General features: G+C 40.9%; 1 protein-coding gene across 1 annotated transcript in view; it reads right to left on the bottom strand.

Annotated features, from left to right (window-relative positions):
* The window catches only part of PCDH15 (protocadherin related 15), a 695,579-nt gene that overhangs the window by 138,681 nt on the left and 533,295 nt on the right, over nucleotides 1-23,603 (bottom strand). Inside the window, exon 24 of the mRNA XM_074999591.1 lies at nucleotides 19,707-19,847. Within this exon, the coding sequence (XP_074855692.1) occupies nucleotides 19,707-19,847 (141 nt within the window). The remainder of the gene's footprint in view (nucleotides 1-19,706; nucleotides 19,848-23,603) is intronic.

The raw sequence follows: 23,603 nt of genomic DNA, 5'->3' as shown, positions 1-23,603 counted from the left end.
TGGGGCCTGTAGGCAATCGAGATACAAAAGAAGCACTCAAAGACAATCAAGTAATTGTGGAAAAACTAAATGAATTATTTGCTTGAGTCTCCATGGCTGAGAATGTTGGGGAGATTCTCAAATCTGAGATGTACTTTGTAGGTGAGAAATCTGAGGAATTATCCAAGATTGAGGCATCACTAGAGGTGGTTTTGGAATTAACTGACAAACTTAATGATGATAAGTCAATGAGACCAGATGGCATTCCCTAAGAGTTCTGAAAGAGCTCAAATGTAAAACTGTAGAACCATTAACTGTGGGTTGTAAGCTATCCTTTAAAAGAGCTTCTGCACCCAATGACTGGAAGATAGCTAACATAACATAAATATTTAAAAAGGGCTCTAGAAGCAATCCCAGCAATTACATACCAGTAAGTCTAACATCAGTACCAGGCAAATTAGTTAAAATCATAGTAAAGAACAATTTTTTTCAGACACATAGAAGAACATACTTTGTTGGGCAAAAGTCAACATGGTTTCTGTAAAGTGAAATCATGTCTTACTAATCAATTAGAGTTCTTTGAAGAGGTCAGTAAACATGTGGACAAGGGACATCCAGTAGACACAGTGTACTTAGATTTCCAGAAAGCCTTTGATAAGGTCCCTCATTAAAGGCTCTTACTTAAATTAAGTTATCATGGGATAAGAGGAAAGATCCTTTTATGGACTGAGAACTGGTTAAAAGACAGGAAACAAAGGGTGAGAATAAATCGTACATTTTCAGAATGGAGAGGGGTAACTAGTGACGTTCCCCAAGGGTCAGTCCTAGGACCAATCCTATTAATCTTGTTCATCAATGATTTGGAGAAAGGGTTAAACTGTGAGGTGGCAAAGTTTTCAGATGATAATAAACAGCTTAAGAGAGTTAATACCAAAACAGACTGTGAAGAACTTCAAAAAGACATAATAAAACTGTGATTGGACAACAAAATGGCAACTGAAATTCAATTTGGATAAATGTAAACTAATGCACACTGAAAAAAATGACTCCATCTATACATACAATATAATGGGGGCTAATTTAACTACAACTAATCAGGAAAGGGATCTTGGAGTCACCGTGGATAGTTCTCTGAAAACATCCACACAGTGTACAGTGGCAGTCAAAAAAGCAAACAGGATGTTAGAAATCATTAAAAAAAGGATAGAGATTAAGATGGAGAATATCTTATTGCCCTTATATAAAACCATGGTACACCCACTTCTTGCATACTGCAAACTGATGTGGTCTCCTCATCTCAAAAAAGATACTTTGCCACTAGCAAAGTTCAGAAAAGGGCAACTAAAATGATTAGGGAATGGGTCCCGTATGAAGAGAGATTAAAGAGACTAGGACTTTTCATTTTAGAAAAGAGGAGATTAAGGGGCAATATGATAGAAGTATGTAAAATCATGAGTGGTGTGGAGAAAGTGAACAAGGAGGAGTTATTTACTTGTTCCCATAAAATAAGAACTAAGGGACACCAAATTGAATAAATGGGCTGCAGGTTTAAAACTAATAAGAGGAACTTCTTCACACAGTGCACAGTCAACCTTTGAAGGCTGCGAAGGCTAGGACTATGACAGTTTAAAAAAGAGTTAGACAAATTCATGGAGGGTATGTCCATTAATGGCTATTACCCACAATGGGTAGGGAATGGTGTCTCTCGCCTCTGTTTGTCAGTGGCTGGAGATGGCTGGCTGGAGATAGATCTCTTGATGATTACCTGTTCAGTCACTCCCTCTGGTACACCTGGCATTGGCCACTGTCTGCAGACAGGATATTGGGCAGGATGGAGATTTAATCTGACCCATTATGGCCATTCTTATATTCTTTCTTATGTTATGTTCTCAATTTTTCTTTGGCCACCCATTCTTGGACAGCACACTCTTTTTTCTCTTCTCCTGAGCAGTTTTCTGTACTTTCCTTTTCTTTATCATCATCATCAACATCATCATCAATCATCATCATCTTTTTGTGCTCCTATCTCATTTCAGTTGTTCACTCTGACTGCTGTTCTCCCCAGTATCAGGCCTTCTGATGTTGAGCTATTGCAACCAACTTTTAAATGATCATATTCAAAAGAGGTAAGAAAAATATGTTTACCCCTTCTTCTCAGAGTGCTTTCAAATAATGAAATAACTAAATGTCCTATTGCATGATTTAACTCATTTGTTCTCAACTTCACCTTTTTTTTTTTTTTTAAATTTTAGGACAGGAGTTCCCCATCTTGTGATGGATTTATAGACTGTCACTCTCAAGTTGCAGCACATTCCCTCATTCAGTTTTTGCATAACAGCCATACCACTGTCTTTCTCTTTAGCAATAAAGGAGAATTCACAGGATGCCATGAGGGAGCTATTAATTATTCTTATTTACTTGTACTACAGTTGTCTGAGATCGACTGTACTAAACATTGTACAAACATATAATAGAAAGACCCTAACTCCAAGAGGTTACAATCTAAGTAAATTAAAACTTAAAATCATCCATGAGTCAACCTCATAATCTGTTGACTTCTCACCCTAGTGCCTGCAGTCTAAGCTTTTTAAATTCACTATTATCTGACCCTAAAATGACTTCTAATTTTAAATGTATTATGTGCATTGTCATGTTATTGACTCTTATAGTTACTGGAGTTACTGCAATTCAACTGAATCTAAGAGAAGATTTTTACATAATTTAAATTAATTTTACAATAACTTAATTTAACTCATTGTTTGTAATATTATCTTTCTCCAAAGTGGAATATCATTTTCTATTTTCTTTCCTCAGTTCATTACTGGGGTGACTTTATTTTGTTTGTTTGCTTGTTTTAAGATTATTAGGCCACCAAATTGTGTCACTCACTCAATGGCCAAATTTTAGCTATGTTCACATATGGTACATTTTAAATTTTGTCTGATGATACGATGTAAATTCACACTCTGCTGTGTATAGCTCAAGCAACAACTAGATCACCACAGAGGTGAGTACTCAGTATTTGTCTTTTGAATTTTGAAAAAGTCAGTATTTATTTGAAGAACAGTTGATCAGTTTAATGATATCTAACTCCAGGATGGTTTATTATTCCTATGCCATTATGGCTTCATAGTGGTTCACCATTACACTGTCTCCAGACTCCAAAATGTATCTAAGAAGTGAATTTACATCAATTCAGAACCATCTAATACCAGAACGGTACATTAATTCCATGTCGCAGAATGGCTCATTAAAGTGACCTATCTCCAAGGTGTCAAGTATCAGAGGGGTAGCCGTGTTAGTCTGGATCTGCTAAAGCAACGAGGGGTCCTGTGCCACCTTATAGACTAACAGAGATGTATGAGCATAAGCTTTCATGGGCAAAGACCCACTTTTTCAGATGCAGGTCAGATGCTATCTCCAAGGTGGTTCATCATTTCAATGTCACCTACTTTCCACAATGGCTTATCAATTCAGTGTGCTGTGGAGTACCATATAATCTAATAAAAGCACATCTAGAAGGAAAATAATGACCAGAAAATAGAAAGATACACAACAGATAAGTATATAAATAGAATTTGGATGTTAAAGCCTCTCTGTTTTGGAGGAAGTATGTAACTTATTTCTGTATGATTACCTTCATATTTTAGCATGCACTGCAAGTACCTATCCATGTAGTTTTTTCTCTCTCCAACATTTCCCACTGTTTACCTATCCATCAAGAATAGAAAGCAGCATCTATATCCTATAGTATGTATTATAAAATTTTATATACATTTTCTTTCTCTATCCCTCTCACATGTGTACACTCATGGCCATATGTGTTGTGGTCTTTATTTCAAAAAGAAATGATGGTCCCACACTATTATTTGTGGCCTTTCTACAAAGGAGGTAGCTTCTCTATGGCTATGCTGGTCAATTTATTAGAAAATATAGTAGAGAGAAAAATGCTGTATTTATATGTGCATCTCCTAGAACTGGAAGGGACCTCAGGAGGTCATCTAGTCTGGTCCCCTGCCCTTTTGGCAAGAGCAAGCACATCCCTGGCATCTATTTGCTTCAATCTCTAAGTAGCCTCCTCAAGGACTGAACTCACTATCTGGGGTTTAGTAGGCCAACGCTCTAACCACTGAGCTATCCCTCCCCCCACCTGCCTTGCAAAAGGACAGATTAGATAATGTAACTCCTTTTTCATTTATGATTTCTAATATTCTGAGACATATAATACTTTCTCTAGAGAATACCCTGGTTAATAGTGCACAAGAATGTTACTGAATTATTATGGCATATGCTACATGAGGATGTACATTTTACCTGATTAAAAGACATGTTATTTGTATGTTAGTTTTGCAAAATGAGATAGACTCAAGTGAATGGCAATTATGCAAGTGAAGATTTGTCCTGCCAAAAATGAGGACTTATTTTTAAACTGGAACAGATGCTGAAAAAAATATAACCTAGCTGGAAGTGTTAGTGCCTCAACAACAAAGCATTCCTTAATGGAAAAAACTCACTTTTAAATCACAAAGGACACAGAAAAAAGGAAGACATTCATATTAAAAATCTTTTAGCAAATGAGAACATGGACATCTATGTATACAAAGAATTCTTAATGGAACCAAGGGGGCCTCAAAGGTAGACACTGGTAAAGTTGAGGATGACAGTGTCAGTGATAAGTCAGCGTGATAGGTTTTTAGGATGTTGTGAAAAGTAAAACAGCAGGTAGAGTAACATTATTGCTGCATCATTTGCTAGCCGCAGAGAGTGGATTGTCAGAAACTATTTAATGATCTCTGGTAACATGACTTCATGAAATTCAAACTCATGATGTCATTGGTACAGCACAGAAGTTGAGGAAAAAGTACAAACGCAATACACAGATGTACAGGAATAATGTCAGCTCAGTGATGTAACCTGTAAGCAATATTCTCGCTAATTTTTTTCTCCATCCATGTATGGAATAAATTGTTATGCACACCAAGATATGTGTGGGATGGGCACCACAAAAAGAAACATGTGCTGCTGGCTGTGAGCAGCTGTGGGCACTCTGCTTATCAGCTGGGCAGCACTTGAATCTCTCCTGGGCAGTCATCCGAGCACTCATCTTACAGGGAACACTGCCTGTAAGTTACCCACTATTTTAACCAAGTATTGGAGGGGTAGCCGTGTTAGTCTGGATCTGTAACAGCAACGAAGGGTCCTGTGGCACCTTATAGACTAACAGAAAAGTTTTGAGCGTGAGCTTTTGTGAAGTGAGTCTGTGCTCACGAAAGCTAATGCTCAAAACTTTTCTGTTAGTCTATAAGGTGCCACAGGACCCTTTGTTGCTATTTTAACCAAGGATACAATGAAACTATGGCTTAAGGAGTGCACGGCGATTGTTATCCTGTGAGTACTATAAGGGAAATGGGTGAGAAGTGACAAAGAAAATGCTAAAAAGAAGACAAATAACAGAGGTAAAAATCCCGGGGCCCGTGAAGTCAGTGGGAGTTCACAAGAGCCACAAGTGTATCCCAAGAAGGAATGTGTCCCTGTGGTGGTGAAAAATAATTTCTGCTTCATATTCAGTCTTGTGCATTTTAGCTAAAGTGACTGAGGAAAATACTATTGAAGTAATGTTGTACATAGTTAAAATATATCACTACAATTGGAAATATATGTCAAATAAGGTGACAATAGGTTAGAGTGGGAATTGATCATTTTGCAGTCAAACAGTAGTGCAGGTACAAATAGAACTTTAATATCCAGGAAAGGATTGAATTTTGAGAATTAACCCAGTATTTCTTGTGATGCGCACAAGTAGGGGCTCTGTTCACTTACAAACACTGCTAAGACAAACTTCCTAATCCCTTTATCTATTTATAGCCCTCCTCATTGCAATACCTAAGCACTTTATAATCAGTAGAGTTTCTCTTTCCAACACCGTGTAAGTTGCAGGCTGTAAGCTAGGGAAGTATCCTCATTCTATAGAAGGCACAAGCTGAGGCACAAGATTAACTAATTTAAGTGACATTAGACCATCTTTTCTATAGAAGCTTATTACAAGATTTTTAAAAAAAAATATTTATGTTACTTAGTTATAATGGAATTACGTTCTATTTAATTTATTACCTGTAACTTAAGTTAATACATTGTCGCATGGCTATATTACTATTCAAATTAACAACACCTAACATTTCTCGTTTATCCTATCTCATGTTTAGCTTTCAAGTAGCCTGTGTGATACCTTCACTGTATTTCTGTAAGATATTATATGATTAAAGCCGTGTCTACACGTGCACGCTACTTCGAAGTAGCGGCACTGACTTTGAAATAGCGCCCGTCACAGCTACACGTGTTGGGAGCTATTTCGATGTTAACATCGACGTTAGGTGGCGAGACGTCGAAGCCACTAACCCCATGAGGGGATGGGAATAGCGCCCTACTTCGATGTTCAACGTCAAAGTAGGGACCGTGTAGTCGTTGCGTGTCCCGCAACATCGAAATAGCGGGGTCCGCCACGGCAGCCATCAGCTGAGGGGTTGAGAGACGCTCTCTCTCCAGCCCCTGCAGGGCTCTATGGTCACCGTGTGCAGCAGCCCTTAGCCCAGGGCTTCTGGCTGCTGCTGCTGCTGCAGCTGGGGATCCATGCTGCATGCACAGGGTCTGCAACCAGTTGTCGGCTCTGTGGATCTTGTGTTGTTTAGTGCAACTGTTTCTGGGAGGGGCCCTTTAAGGGAGCGGCTTGCTGTTGAGTCCGCCCTGTGACCTTGTCTGCAGCTGTGCCTGGCACCCTTATTTCGATGTGTGCTACTTTGGCGTGTAGACGTTCCCTCGCAGCACCTATTTCGATGTGGTGCTGCGCAACGTCGATGTTGAACATCGACGTTGCCAGCCCTGGAGGATGTGTAGACGTTATTCATCGAAATAGCCTATTTTGATGTCGCCACATCGAAATAGGCTACTTCGATGTAGGCTTCATGTGTAGACGTAGCCTAAATGATTCATTACAGAATGATTAAGCACAGTGGAGTCAATCTGCTTCAATATCTCTCCCTTCCAGAGTTCCTATTCTTCAATAAACGGAAGTCGAAAAAAAATCATGCCCTGTGCTAGCTATGTTAATCATTTCCCAGTGAGATGGGCACTGCAGCATTTAATTACTTTTCACCGTATGTCAGCCATTTTTTTGTCTGCATGACCCTTTGAAAATGCCACATTACAAATTAGAGCAGGCTTAAAAAAACAGTTAATCCCCTATTTAGGCCACTGCTGCAAACTTTACTTTGAGTTTAACTTTCACTTTATGGCTTTTTTATAAGAAGCTGTGATATCTGCTCTACCCTATTATGTCTTGAAGAATGGGGCTTTTTCAGGTCAGAACTAAAGATCATGGAAGTGCAGACCTTGAACCTCTGTTCACCAGCAGGGTTAGTTAGACATCAGATTTTGAATTTGCATACTATTCTCCTGTGTTATGCATGCAAAAGAACAATCATGGTAGCAGAAGAAACAAAAATATGATTAAATATATTGCACTATAAAGACTTGAAAAAAGAACCCACACAGTCTGTGAATGTTATCAGGGAAAGAACCTCAAGTTACTTTAAGGAACTCAGAGCACTCTGCAAGACTCATACGTTCCTCCAGGACAGGCATAACCTGGCATATGATATATTGTGGGGGTTGATCTATGTTCCTGCCTCTGCTTCTTCAACAATCCCTGTGAACTGCAAACATGTTTGTGGTGGGAATGAGAATAGGACCTAGGTGGGCTGGAATGACAACTGCAGTGTTCAGAAATGGACTCCCAAGAGGAGCATCCACCTTTGCCCCCTCCTTAGTAAAAGTGTAGTCATGCCCATCATCTAAAGCCCACATCTTGGAACATAACTGAGAAAGTAAACAGAATATGACAAAGCTAACAAGAAGTTCATAAGAACAGCCACACTGTGTCAGACCAGAGTCCATCTAAGCACAGTATTCTTCTCCTGACAGTGACCACCAGGTGCCCTAGAGGGAATGAAAAGTGATCCATCCTCTGATACCCATTCCCAGATTCTGACAAACACAGGCTAGAGACACCATCCCTGCCTTTCCTAGCTAATATCCACCGATGGACCTTTCATCCATGAATTTATCTTTTTTTTTTCTGAACTCTGTTATCGTCTTGGCCTTCCCAACATTCTCTGGCAGAGTTCCACAGGTTGACCATGCATTGTGGGAAGAAGTACTTCCTTTTATTTGTTTTAAATCTGAAACTGTTTTAATTTCATTTGGTGACTAAGTATCTCTGCTTTATTCACTTTCTCCATATATGTCATAATTGTATAGACATTTATCATATCTCCCCTTCATCCCTCTTTCAAGCTGAAAAGTTCCAGTCTTATTAATCTCTCCTCATGTGGCAGCCATTCCATACCATCAATAATTTTTGTTGCTCTTCTCTAAATTTTTTCCAGTGCCAAGATATCTTCTTTGGGATGAGGTGGACACATCTACAAGTAGTATTCAAGACGTGGGCATATTATGGATTTATACAGAGGCAATAAAATAGTCTCTGTCTTATTCTCTGTCCTTTTCTTAATGAGTCCCAAAGTTCTATTTGCTTTTTTATGGTTACTGTACACTGAGTGGAAACATTCACAATGCCTCCAAGCTCTCTCTCTTGAATGGTAACAGCTAATTTAGTCCCCATCAATATCATATATTTATAATAATTCTCTCTCTCTCTCTCTGTGTGTGTGTGTGTGTGTGTGTGCGTATATACACGTATCTATCTATCTATCTATCTATAGATAGATAGCTATAACAAAAACAACTATATATATAGTTGGGATTAAATTTTCCAATACACATTACATTGTATTTATCAACATTAAAATTTGCCAGTCATTTTCTTGTCCAAACAACAAATTTTGTTACAGCCCTTTCAAACTTCCCAGTCTGCTTTCGACTGCACTGTCTCGAGCTGTTACATATCACCTGCAAATTTTGCCACATCACTTTTTATCTCTTTCGCCAGATCATTTATGAATATGTTAAATAGGATTGGTTGAAGCATGGACCCACTGGGAACACCACTGAAAACCGACCATTTAGTCCTACCCTTTGTTTCTTGTCTTTTAACCATTTATCAATCCATGAGAGGACCAGCCTTCTTATCCTACAACAGCATACTTTGCTCAAGTGCCTTTGGTGAGGGACCTTGTCAACGTCGTTCTGGAAATCAAATACAACTTTCACCATTTTAATTTCACCCTTTCACCATTGATCTACAAACCATACTTTGTAGCTTCATAATTTCATATTTGAGTTCTTTCAGAGTTCTTGGGTAAATGCCATCTGATCCTGGTGACTTATTACTATTTATAATTCATTAATGTTTTACGAAACCTCCTCTAATATGACCTCAGTCTGGCACAGTTTCTCACACAGGTCTCCTAAAACCAATGGCTCAGGTTTGGGAATCTCCCTAACATCCTCAGTTGTGAAGATCGATACAAAGGATTTGTTTACTTTCTCTGCAATGGCTTTATTGTACTTGAGTGCTCCTTTAGCATCTTGATTGTTCAGTGTGCCCACTGATTGTTCATCAAGCTGCCTGCTTCTGATGTACACGAACAACCAGTGAGGCCATGAGTCATTGTTTCATTCTATTTTTGGTATATATTTAAGACTGTTTGTAAATCTTTGTTCACATTTCTATCTCTAGACTTAGAACGCACTTTTGTATATTGACGTGCACATGGAAACAATGAGACATCTAAAGACTAATGTGGTTAAATGTAGAGACTAACTTTGTTTGAGCCTATTATCATAACTGCAGTATCACCCCAAACAACTCAGCAGAGTTGTTCCAGTGTATACCACACTAGGTCCTCTCTACATTCTCAGGCCTGTCACGAAACCATGACTGCCCTTCCCACTATTTAAGCTGGAGGTAGGAAAGAAACACACTGTATGAGGTAAGGAGTTTTACACCTTTTATCATGCATTGCTGTTTCCAGGATCAACATCCATGCAAGCCCCCAGAGTTACAGGAATATCAGCTGAACATTTTATAACCCTGAGATGACCATATTTCTCAAAGGAGATGATAAATTCCTGGAGGCTATCATTTTGTTGATAGTCTGTTGACGGAGGTTAGGTCCATTAATGGTTATTAGCCAGGATGTGTAAGGAATGGTGTCCCTACCCTCTGTTTGTCAGAAGCTGGAGATGGATGGTAGGAGAGAGATTGCTTGATCACTGCTCGTTTGGTCCACTCCCTCTGGGACACATGTTATTAGTCACTGTCGGCAGACAAGATACTAGGCTAGATGGCCCTTTGGTCTGACCCCCAGTATGGCCATTCTTATGTAGGATACTGTGCACTGAGCTCAAGCTGCTGGCCCAAGGCACTCATTCCCACTGTGAGGTTGTCAATGGAACCCTTCTTTTCCCCCATGCAAGGTTATGGCTAGTTGCTTGAACTCTGTCTTCCCCCTCCCTTGAGAGCTGTCACCCTACCTGTCCCTCCCCCCACCCTGCCAAACCCGTGCTTCTCCTCGTGTACTGGGCTGACATCTCTCCAGTTTGTTCTTGCCAGATGATCAAGTCAGAGAGAGATCAAATGGGACAAGTGTCCCAGGACAGCCAGGACAAGGCTTAGAAAGGGACTCTCCTAGCCAAAACAAGATATACGATGACCTATCAACTGCTCCAGAACCTGCCAATATTATAACTGTCATTTAACAGTAACAGAGAGATAGCCGTGCTAGTCTATATACTATCAAAGCGAAAAAGCAGTCCAGTAGCACTTTAAAGACAAATCAGAAAAATATTATGAAGGTGAGCAAATCAGAGACTAGAGGGGCAGAAGGGAGATGGTGGTGGTCAAGAATTAGATAAAGCCAAATATGCGTAAGAACCCCTATAATGACCTAGAAAATTCCCATCCCAGTTCAAACCACATGTTAATGTGTCAAATTTGAATATAAAAGAGAGTTCAGCAGCCTCTCTTTCCAAACTGCTGTGAAAATTCCTCTTCAGTAAGATGCAAAAGACCAAGAAGCCCCAAAAAGCCAAGAAGAGAACACCACTGGTCATTACCTACAGCCCCCAACTCAAACCACTGCAACACATTATTAAAGACCTACAATCTATACTTAATCAGGATGCCACAATCCAGAAGGCCCTAGGTGACGGGCCTGTTCTCTCCTACAGACAAGCTCCCAAACTTATGAAGATTCTCACCCACAACCACAGTCTGTACTGAAGGAGCACCAGTCCTGGAACTTTTCCTTACAACCAGGCCCATTGCCAACTTTGTCCACATATCTATTCTGGAGATATCATCACTGGACTTAACCAGGCTATTCACAGAATCATGGGCACATTCTCATGTTCCTCAACTAGCATCATATATGCTGTCATGTGCCAACAATGCCCAGATGCTTTGTATATTGGACAGACTTCAAACTTTCTTAGACAAAGAATTAATGGGCATAAAACAGACATAACACTCCTGATTGACAAACCTGTCAGTCAGCATTTTAATGGAGTGGGCCATTCTGTTAACGACTTGAAAGTCTGCATCTTACTGAAGAGGAATTTTCACAGCAGTTTGGAAAGAGAGGCTGCTGAACACTCTCTTATATTCAAATTTGACACATTAACATGTGGTTTGAACCAGTATGGGAATTTTCTAGGTCATTATAGGGGCTCATGCATACTTGGCTTTATCTAATTCTTGACTCCCCCCTTCCCCTCTGCCCCACCACTCTCTGATTTGCTATCCTTGACAACATTTTTCTGATTTGTCAACCTTGATTACCATTTTTGGTTTTCTGTGCCTTAAATATTGAGTCTGTTCTGGTATGGCTATGATCTGAAGAGGTGGGTCTGTTCCATGAAAGCTCATCACCTAATAAATTATTTTGTTAAACTTTAAAGTGATACTGGACCGCTTTTTTGTTTTGTCATTTAACAGAACTCCTGTATGTCAGCTTGATTGTGAAAACTGATATGACAATTTGCCAATTTTATCACATAGAATTTTTTTTTCCAGATTTCCTAAACTCAAGGTGCATTTACTGTCAATAGTAGTGCTTTCACTATATTAACGAGTAATAATGGAAAGACTCACACAACAGGTATTACACCCTATGCACAAGGGTGTCAGATAGAATCTGTCAAAACTTGGTGAAGTGCTATGTACTATAATGATTCAGTAGGAAGCAGCTTTACTCCTAATGCACATACTATCTGAATCTTGGATCACAACACAATGTGGGGAGAAGAGCATCCAGCACAGGGTAACTATTTTCTCTTTTGCCCCAGCCTGGGAGAAATGGGCAGAGCTTTGGCTCTGTTGCCTGACAGCATCACAGCAAAAAAGCTGCACTGGTGAGGAGGGGTAGAGGGGTTATACCAAGGAAAGTGCTGGTACTGCTTTCTTCCCCACAAAGCAAGGAAAAAGCAGAGACTGAATCCCTGAGCTTATGTCTACACTACGAGATAAATTTGATTTTAATAAAATTGATTTTTTTTTAATTCTGGGTTTTATAATCTCAAATTTAAGTATCCTCACTTCCCCACAAAGTCAACAAACAGTGCATTTTGGGAACCTATCTCACAATTCCTTCAGCCCTGTAGCATTCTGGGTTGTTTACCTGATGCAGTATGGGAAAAATTGCCCTGCAAGTTGATGTTATCTTCCCACCTTGCATTTCCCTCATTCTCCACCCATGGAAAGCAAATGGGTATCTTTTTCAGGAGACTTCCTCCCAGTGACAACCAGCCCCCATAATCTTTGCTGTAGGGAGGAGACTTCCCCCAGCAACAGCCAGCCCCCAAAATGTTAAATTTGTGGACTTCCTGTTACCTTACTTTCTGTGCACTGGAACATTGGAGATGCAACCAGCCAGAATGGACAACTGTGGGGCATTGGAGAATACATGTGGGACTCCTCTGGAGGCCAATAAAACCAATTTAAATGGAACCTGTTTCTGCACTACGACTAATCCAAACACGTACATTCAAATGTCCTGTTAATCCCACTTGGGTTCTTGGAGTAAGAATATTGGCTGTAGTGTCCCCTAAATTCAAAATAATGGCATTTGATGTGTCAAAAGTCACAGTTTAAAATTGAGCTAAGTTCCTAAGACTCGAATTTATGCTGTAATGTAGACATAGCCTGAGAATCACAGTTTGGCTGCTGCTGTGTTCCTAGACCAGTGGAATAGCAAGTTGTCCCTCACTGAAGGAAGACTGTAAGGTGCCAGTCTAGCCAAAGTGATAGATGTGTGACTGAATTAATTGATTTTCTGCTGCTTGAGTTGTTTTGTATTTCTCACTGAGCAAATAAAAATCAGGCCATGCCAGAAATCAGAATATACTGTACTGTAGCTTACAGTATGCAAAAGTTTATAACGTAATTGAGACTAAGGCTTGGTCTATGCTAGAATTTACAGTTGACTGCAGATACATAATTCTAGCTATGGCAGTTGCGTAGCCAAAAATCAAAGTATCTACAGTCGACTGTAAGGTCTATCCTCACTGAGAGAGGTTGACAAGAGCATTTCTCCTGCTGACCTCCCTTACTCCTTGTGAGTAGAGGTGTACAAGGGGTTGACTGAGGACCTTAGAGAGATCGATTACACACATCTTTACTAGATGCACAAAATCAAACTCCAGAAGATTGACCCATTCAGGGTCAATCTCACAGTAAGTGTAGATGCACCCCAAAATAATGATGAGTCCTTTGGCACCTTAAAGATTAACATACTTATTATGGCATAAGCTTTCATGGGCTGGAGCCTACTTTGTCAGGTACATCATGAAAACTTATGCCTGATACATTTGTTAGTCTTTAAGGTGCCATCGGGTTCCTTGTTGTTTTTGCTGAAACAGATTAACATGGCTAGCCATCTGCAACTTGTTATAATAGCAACTGACATCTCTCTATATGAAACCGACTTTAAAAACACAAACTTTGGAAGGGGGAAAAAGATTATTTCATAACATCATCATCATCATCATCATGAACAATCATGGTCTCAGCACCCGTTGGTGTCCGATGTCTCTCTCACTATTTCCTTCCATCTTTCCCTATCCAGTGCAGAGTGGTTTGGTTTCTGTAGACTAGCTCTGCACCAATCTACTACATTATCTATCCATTCTCTGTGGGGTCTGCCTCTCCCATTCGAACCATCCATTATGCCGAATACTAGGGTCTTGATTTTTCATTTGTTGTTCATTCTGCAAATATGTCCAAATAGTTGTAGCTTCCATTTTATAACCTTCTGCAGCAAGTTCTCTTTCGGCTGTATCTTCCTATATAATACCTCATTGGTGACCTCTTCATCCCTCCCATTCTCAGAATCTTTCTATAACAACTCCTTTCAAACGTCAATATTCTTCTTTTTGAATCTTTCATTATCACCCATGTCTCACATCCGTACAACATGCTGCTGAATACACATGTTTTGAAGATGTCCGGCTTTGTTCTTAAGTTAATTGCTTTGCTTTTCCAGATCTTATCCGTCGCCTTCAAACTTGCTCTTGCTTTCGCTATTCTAGTCGCTATTTCCTTCTTACAGTCTAGATCATATGTTATGTTGCTCCCCAGATATGTGAACTTCTCTACATTTTCTAGTTCAATACCATCCACACTGATCTTCCTTCCTATTTCCTTATCTTCAAATACCACTGTTTTTGTTTTATCGATGTTCATAATCAGTCCATACTGCTTCCTTCTTCCTTTAACACCCGCACTGTTTTCGCTAGCTTCTCCTCATCTTCCTCAATAACTATATCATCCGCAAACCTCAAGTTGTTAATTCTTTTCCTGTGCACAGATACCCTTTCAACCTCTTCCTAGATATTGTCCGTTGCTCTGTCCAGATGTGCAATGAACATACTGGGCAACATTGGATCTCGTCTAGTACCTCTACTTGTTTTAAACCAACTTCCCAACTCCTCACATGCTCTCACCTCTGCCTCTGCATTATCATTGATATCTTTCAACAACCATATCAGTCTGCTATCCACTCCGTATGACTCCAACACCACCCAAGTCAGTTTCTGATCTATCCTGTCAAATGTCTTTTGAAAATAGACAAAGCAAGTATATGCATTTTTGTTCTTTCATCGAGCTTTCTCCGCTATCAGTCTTAGTGCCAATATCTGCTGTATGGTACTTCTATCTTTTCTGAACCCTGGTTGCTCATCTACTGTATGTTCTTCTATCTGCGATCTTAATCTCTCAGTCAGTATCATCATCAGCACCTTACCTAAATGACTCGTGAGGGCAGTCATTCTGTAGTTCTTGCACTCCAATGTACTTCCTTTCTTGGGTATCGTCACCAGCACAGATCTTGTCCGTTCCTTAGGTGCCTTCCCGTCTTTCCATGCTATATTACATAGTCGGCGTATTTCCTGAATCATGCTTTCTCTGCCATATTTGATCATCTCTCCCATGATTTTATCATTTCCAGGGCTCTTGTTGTTCTTTAGTCGTTTCACTGATTTTTCTACTTCCTCCTTTGAAATATCAGTCTCGCTTTCCATGCCCGGGAGAGATATCTCTTTCAATTCTTCAATCAGTCTTTCTGAGACACTCGGGTCCAACTGTGCTTTGTATAGATAGGTGCAATATTTCATCCATCACTGCACAATCTTCTCCCTGTTCATGAGCACTTCTTTGTTCTCATCTTTGATCGTCATCTGCTTCGGTTGCCATTTCCTATTAATATTCCTAATTGTCTTATACACCAAGGCATCAAATAAGTCTCCTATTCTTGCCTATTTTCCTCCCTCAAGAAGGTTCCTCACCGCAATAGTCTCACATTTAAGAACTCATATGACTTATTCTGGAATCAGTCACTGTTGTTCCTAGCACAGGCCAGAGATGGCAGTAAAAAATTGCTGTAACATGTACTAGCATTCAAAAGTGAAGTGCTCAGTGTGAGTGACCACAATTAACCAGTTATTTTTGTTGAATTTAAACACCTCTTCTGTTTGTGTAAGCACAAAGCTAATCTTCTGGTACACACTGTATTAATTAACATTTGTAAAGGCTTTTCCAGTGTCTACAAACTGGCAGAAATTAAGCTAGCTTTTGGTCACATAGAACACATTATATAACTTTGCCAAATATAGGCCATGTCTACACGTACCCCAAACTTCGAAATGGCTAAGCAAATGGCCATTTTGAAGTTTACTAATGAAGTGCTGAAATGCATATTCAGCACTTCATTAGCATGTGGGCGGCAGCGGCGCTTTGAAATTGAGCTCATGGGAATAAGGGGACTTCAAAGTAGGCGGGGTCCTTTCAAAAAGGAGCCCCGTCTGGACAAGACACACAGCGGCAAGCCGCGTCAATTTCGAAGCGCCGCTGCCGCCTGCATGCTAATGAAGCGCTGAATATGCATTTCAGCGCTTCATTAGTAAACTTCGAAATGGCCATTTGCGTGGCCATTTCGAAGTTTGGGGCACGTGAAGACGTAGCCATAGAGTGATTAATTTCTGAAGATCTACCTGACAGTTCTCCACTGAATGCATTTTGATTCAACCATTTAGCACATAAATTCCAAGTGGATCTGAGTGCACTAAAATCATGATAAAAGTGTTTTACACACTACGGATTTCTTGCATAAGATGTTGGTAACAGTATGTGAACATTATTTGCAACACTTTGAATTGTAAACAGAAACATTGCTTGGCCTCATTAATCTTGGGCAACCTTTCTTGTATAAAGAATGACAGAGAGATAGCCATGTTAGTCTGTATTCTATCAAAATAAAAAAGAAGTCATGTAGCACCTTAAAGACTAACAAAATAATTTATTAGGTGATGAGCTTTCATGGGACAGACCCACTTCTTCAGATCACAGCCATACAAGAACAGACTCAAAAATCTATTCTGGTATGGCTGAGATCTGAAGAAGTTGGTCCATCCCACAAAAGGTCATTACCTAATAAATAATATTTTGTTTTTCTGGTATAAAAGCACCCTTGAAAATGGCAAAAATTATCAAGACATAGCCTCAAGCGAATATACAAAATGAAATCAGTAACAGAGTTTACCTTAGCTCAGGCTTATAATTATCTTAATTGCTCATTAGTGTACGGTATGCAGCGCTGTTGTAACTGTGTGGGTCTCAGGTTCTTCGAGTGACCAGGTACACAACACAATATCGTTTATTGGACTAACATCTATCAATAGGAGATAGAAGCTTTCAAGCTTACGCAGAGCTCTTTTCCAAGTTTGGGAAAGTAGTTCAAAGTGTCATTGCTAAATAAAGAGTTGAACAGCTTGCTCAGCATAAGTGGCTAGCAAATATTTCAAGGGCCATGAAAGGTCAAGTTGCATCTCTCAAGTCACAGGGAGAAAAGGAAGGGCAATGGGGAACCATCCAGGTAGAGGGTTGCTGTTGGATTACAGATTGTTATATAATGATAAAAACAGTGTCTCTTTTCAATCTGAGAGACTGTGGCTGTATGTACACTACAGTGATCTGCTGACAGAAGTTACTGTCCGACAAAACCTCTGTCAAGAGATTGCATCTACACATAAAAGCAGTTCGGAAGAGAAATCCAGTCTTTGGCACCTTGAAGATTAACATATTTATTATGGCATAAGCTTCTTGGGCTGGAGCCTGCTTTGTCAGATACATCATGAAAACTTACGCCCTATATATTTGTTAGTCTTTAAGGTGCCATAGGGTTCCTTGTTGTTTTTGCTGAAACAGATTAACATGGCTAGCCCTCTGATACTTGTTATAATAGCGACTGAAATCTCTCTATATGAAACTGAATTGAAAACCACAAACTTTGGAAGAGGGGAAAGATTATTTCATAGGCATCAAATAAATCTCCTATTCTTGTCTATTCTCCTATTCTCCCTTCCTTGATTTTCAGTAGCCTCAGCCCACTGGCTCTTCCATGTGGCTCTCTGCACTGGGCGGGGGGACAGGTTTCCATGTTGTCCTCCCCACAACACAGCAAATCTCTCAAATTCTATTGGCTGGAAACTGGCCAACAGCAGCTAAGACATTGTTCTGCACTTCCCCCCCCCGGGTCCCAGAAAAATCTCTATGCTCCTATTGGCCAGAAACCAGCCAATGGGAGCTGAGAGATTTTGCTGGAGTTGGGGCAGCACCCAAAGCTCTTCCCCTACCACAGCTATTGTGGCCCTCCGTGGGCTGGATTAAAAGGCTTGGTGGGCCAGATCTGGCTGAAAGGGCCATATCTTGCCTACCCCATGTCTATATTATGGCTAGTTTGAACTGCTTTACTGGCTGACCTAGCTATATGAAGACATATCCAATGGAGGGTGACTTCAGGATGTGTAGGTGCATGATAGCGATTCCTTAGTTACTATCTTCTCTGTGGTTTTAGCAGCAGGCCTGTCTGGAGAAAACGGTTGTGCCCCATACCTCAGTGATCCCCCCCCCTCACCTCGCACTGTAAGAGCTGTTAGTTTTCCAAACTGTGCAACCATGCTAAGGGTTGGCCAAGGGCAGAGCAGCTGCAGGATCAAGTGATCACAGTGCATTGTAACGCCAGCTCTGTGCCAAGCGGAAAGTCCAGAAATAAAAACCACAGAATAGCTGTTAATTGGCATAACATAGCTACATCCGCACCAGACCATTCCCTGGAGCCAAGGTTCACTCCAGACATAACAGCAGAACACACTTCACAGCAATACTTGACTATTATGAGGTAATAGGAAACTGAAATAAATCAGTTCTTTCCTGCAAGTGGTCTTCTAAGGAAGTCGTAGCAGGAATGCTCACTCTGAGCTGATTCACTGTAGCCCGGCATCTTGCACAGCTATTTACTTCAGTGCAAAATAAGTATATGAACTGCTTTTATTCTGATTTAATAGCCTTATACCTCCACTTCACATTTTACTTCCTATCAATTTAAGTAACTATGCAAAGTGTTGGACAATGGAGAATGAGGCTTAATATTTTGGGGCACACTCCAAATATACTTTACATGATCTCTTAAGACATGTCACCCAGGCCACCTGCAGAGGCAAGGATCATTCTGCTTTGTTGGCAGTAGCCTCCCAGGGCTGCCCAGAAATTCAGTGCTCTGGAAGTAGTGGCTCCCCAGGGTGCCCAAGGATGCACTGCTCTGGTGATGGTAGCTCCTCCACAGGGCTGCCCCAGAAGTAGAGGCTGCACAGTCCCGCCACTGGCGGATGCTCCCCAGGGCCAACAGAGCCAAAACAGGGGTGGGGTGGGGAGAGGGCTGCATGACCTACCTGGGTTGCCCTTACCTCCCCCAGCTGTCCAGCACTGAGGCCAAGGGTCAGAGGGGAGTGGATTGAACTACTGCTGTGGGGTATAGGGGTCAGCATGAGAGAGTGGGGGGTAACCACGGCCAGCACTACCATGGGAAGCATGCCCATAGGATAGTAGCTGGCAACATTCACATCCATTCCCTCCAGCTGGCCTCTGTCTTACAGCTGTGGCCACCCCCTGTGGTCATTCTGCAGTGCCTGCTAACAGACCCCTCTCTTAGCATTTTATAAGAAACACTCACATTCTAGACACATCCTGTTTCCTGGAACAACAAAACTCTGACCTTTCTTTAAGTTAAGACAAGAAGAAGCTGAACAGCAAATTTCGTGGTCTTAGCTATTATTATAAGGAATTCTTGAACAAATGGACTCAGAGACAAAAGGACAGACACACAGACAGAAACTCAAATATATAGTAGATTTTTGAAAATCCATGAAATGTAACTTACTTTTGGAAGGGACACGTAGATTGGATTGAACCACTTGTAGAGAGTCTGCTTGTACCCGAAGTTCATAGCTTTTCACACTTTCATAGTCAAGAGGCTTTTTAATGAAGATAACACCTGTCCTGTCATTAATGGCAAACACATCTGGAATCCAGCAGAAAACAAGACAAGTCACTTTCTAAAATATATAAATGTTAATTATATCTTTATGAGTAAGTGTCTCCATTCTTGTAAAGACATTAGTCATTCTTGCAAAGACATTATTCATTCTTGCCTCCTACTACAGACATTGACGGATCTAAGTCTTCACCCCTTCAGGCATCCATTGCCTCTGGTACCAGCAGCCCTCTTTGTTACCATAATCAAATGCTGATCTGGGTACTGGAACTGGGTATGTAGCACAGCAGCAAACTTCCTGGCAAGCTGAAGAACTTATCTAGAAAGATAACCTATTCCTACAGCTGGAGAAGGTTAATACCATTCTCCCCCACAAATAACCTAGTGTTATTTGGTTTGCATTCTTTAAGGCCATGCACAGCAGATGCCTGAGAACAAAGTAACCTTGAGACCAATATATTAACTCTTTCTTTAAATATCAGAATTTAGCCAGCAAGCTACATAGTAATTGTAGGGTGCGAGAAGATTTTGTAGTGGTCGAGAGTGCAGACCGACCCCCCTGTGAACCCTCAGAAGAATCTAAACAGACCTGCCTGTGCAAGGTGAAAAGCTGCAAAACAAATAACCCTGACAAGGCAACAACTGCAAAACAAAGTACTCTTGCCAAAACTTCAAGGCTATGCTGGCAGTAGGCCACAAGAGATAGTGAGAGTAATGCATAGGCAATTTTAAGCAATCTTATGTAAATGAGTTGAAGCTTTATTAGTTAGTGTTAGGAGGCCTGTTACAGAGCCTCTCCCCCGAGCGAAGCTCCGATGTGTTGGGTTTTCCCCCACTGGTGAGTGCGGCGTCTCCGGGGCTCCCGTCGCAGGTGTCATGCTTTCAATAAACCAAATATAGCACTCGCCTTCTGGGTGCAGCCTCGTCTCTGGGGAACCCGAGCCTGGTTGGTTACAGTAATACATAGGGTTCTGTCATGACTGAAGTCTACATTATATTACAGCAAATCAGACTTCTCTGTAAGTAGTAACAGTGCTACTAATGCACCTTTCAGACCTCTTAATTGCAATTAGTTACAGAATAGACATTCAGGTTTGGAACTCTGGAAGGGTCAGGGCTCAGTATGAACATAGGAAAAGTTTTAAAATATGCTTTTAAGTCAGCCTTTAACTTTTGTTTGTAAATTGTTAACAAGTCAGAAGAACAGGCATGGATTCAGCTCAGGCAAGGGAATGGTCCACAAAAAGGAATAAACTGCAGCTGGCTAGTTGGAAACAAACTGGAACTGATTCAAATTATGGCAAAATTTTTTCAAGCTGTTCTGCCATTATATCTTGGTTGAGCTGGTCAAATGTGTGCATTTTTGGCTGTGGAATGCTGAGCAATGTGGCATGCTAGAGCCCAGGATATGTTATCCCTGGCAGAAAGGTTTTACCACTGTGCAAAAAGAAGGGTAAACTTTACTAGGGGCATATAAATCTCCCATCACAACTTCCATTCCAACTCTGATAATGGCAGGAATACAATACGACAGATACATCTTAGTAATACTGATGAGCAAAGCGGGACTTTATGTAGCTTTCACTGATTTCCTATCTGTTGTGATGAATTAATGACCTCTTTATGAAACAGTATTGGGAGAGAAGAGTCAGATTTTGATAACTAAGGCTATGTCTACACTACGTCATAAAGTCAATTCTAAGGCTGTTAGCTGGATTTTACGTCACAGTCTTCATTGTAAATACCAATAGGTCACTTTTAGGGAGTGCTAAGGTCAACTTTAGAACTCCAATGAAAGTGAATGAGCATAGTATCAAGTTTGAATTTAAAAGTTTGAATTAAGGCTGGTGTGAAAACACCATGTCTTTAAATCAACTTTATGAGCCTCCAGAGGCATCCCATGTGTATCCCACAATGCCCCATAGTTGTTCACTCTGGAGACTTCCGTCAATGCTGCTCTTCAGGTGTGCAGGAATTAGGTAACAGGATACCTGCGAATTTGAACTCTGCACCAGAAGAAGCCTGTGGCATCATCCTTGTATGAGAGGATGAGAAACTTCCTTCTTTATTATCATCCCATTAAAAATAGCCTTGGCATGTGGTGATGGCCTCTTCGTTGCACAGGATATAGCAGGAGAGGCCAATTTTTTTCACTGCTGGCTCGAGCTCCTACCCTCCCCCGCCTCCCCACACACACACCATGTGGCAGCTAGGGTGTAGGGGCTGTGCTTGTATGAGAGGCTAAGACACTTATTTTCTACAGCTTACGTTTGTACAGGGATAGCCCCTCCCCACCCCCCACATGTTCTATGCAGTCAGGGTCTTTCTCGTGCCCAACCACATCATGTGGCTAGTCCCTGACCCAATAAAAGAATGTGCCTATGGTGCAGTACAGACCATGCTGCCAGACAGCACCATGTTCTGGTTTGCCTGTGGTGAGGGCTCCAAAAGCGGGAAAGATTTCAGGGGCTTGCTGTTGCTGGGGGGAAGTCTCTCCTCGTGGCAAAGATTTCAGGGGCTTGCTGTCATCTGGGGAGAAGGCACTGTTTTAACTGGCCCTTTAACTAATTACCAGCCATCACATGACAGCCCTAATGGAATGTGGGGGGCAGCCTCCACAGTCACAGTCAGTCAAGCCTGGTCCCCCCATTTGAGCAACACACTGAAGGGACTGTCTCAACTGGCCCTTCAACCAATAACCCCCATGCCCCATGACACTCTTATAGAATGTGGGTAGGTCAGATATGGCAATCCCATGCCTGGAGCACTAGCTGGCTTATCAGATAGAAGCCATGTCATTCTGCCCAGGTAGTGTGCTTTCAAGAGGAGAAAAAGTGGCTGGAGGGCCAGTTGAGATGAAATGGACACTTGGGTGATCCCAGGGCATTGAGTTATTCTGTTATGTGGAAATTTGGCGAGCTCCACCCCCATGTTGGACACATCTGTGTAATGAAGTGGGAGGCCAAAAATCCTGCACCACAAATTATCTTATTTCTCTTGCCCTGACGGAGTTGGCTTTAGTTGTTATGGTTTGCACTTTCCTTAACTTTTCTATCCTTCTCTTTCTTCAAGCTGTGTTCTGTTCCTGTAATATTTTGAGGGAGGATGTTTCTGGGTTCAAGAGTGGGAAAAGTGGATGGAGGGACAGATGAGATGACACAGACACATGGGTGATCCCAGAGCAGTACGATAGTCTCCTGCCTGGTGCACTATACCTTTGGAAGCCAGCCTGTGTGGCTTTCCTTCACCTAGGATTCTCTACTTTTCCTTCTTTCACTCTGAAAAAATGGCTGTTTGCTTTCCACAGGAGGTGAATGAGGGCAATGCAATGTGAGATGACATCACATACCCACAACCACTTGTGGGGCATTTTTTCCCATACTGCAGTAGAAAAATACACAGAATGCTACGGGGCGGAGAGAACTGTGGGGTAGGTATCCACAATGCACTGCTGCAACATTCAATGTTTGCCAATTTAATGGGTCAGCAATAAGTCAACTTTGTGCAGACTTTATGGGGCGGTGAGGATAGTTAAATTTGAATTTATAAAACCCAGCATTATAAAATCAATGTTAAAACTAAATTTACATCATAGTGCAGACATAGCTTAAGAACTAGCTGAATTAAAAGAAAAAAATGATAAAATGAAGGATTTAATCCCATACCGCAGAGATAAAGCTGTATCAAAATGTAAAGTTACTTAATGAAAAGCTGAGGTGAAAATTCTATTATTAATCTTGAAATAAATTATTACATTCCTCTACATTTATAAATATGTTATTC

The sequence above is a fragment of the Carettochelys insculpta genome, chromosome 7 (assembly GCF_033958435.1).
Source record: "Carettochelys insculpta isolate YL-2023 chromosome 7, ASM3395843v1, whole genome shotgun sequence".
NCBI classification, from domain to species: domain Eukaryota; kingdom Metazoa; phylum Chordata; order Testudines; family Carettochelyidae; genus Carettochelys; species Carettochelys insculpta.
This window is presented reverse-complemented; position numbering and strand designations above follow the sequence as displayed.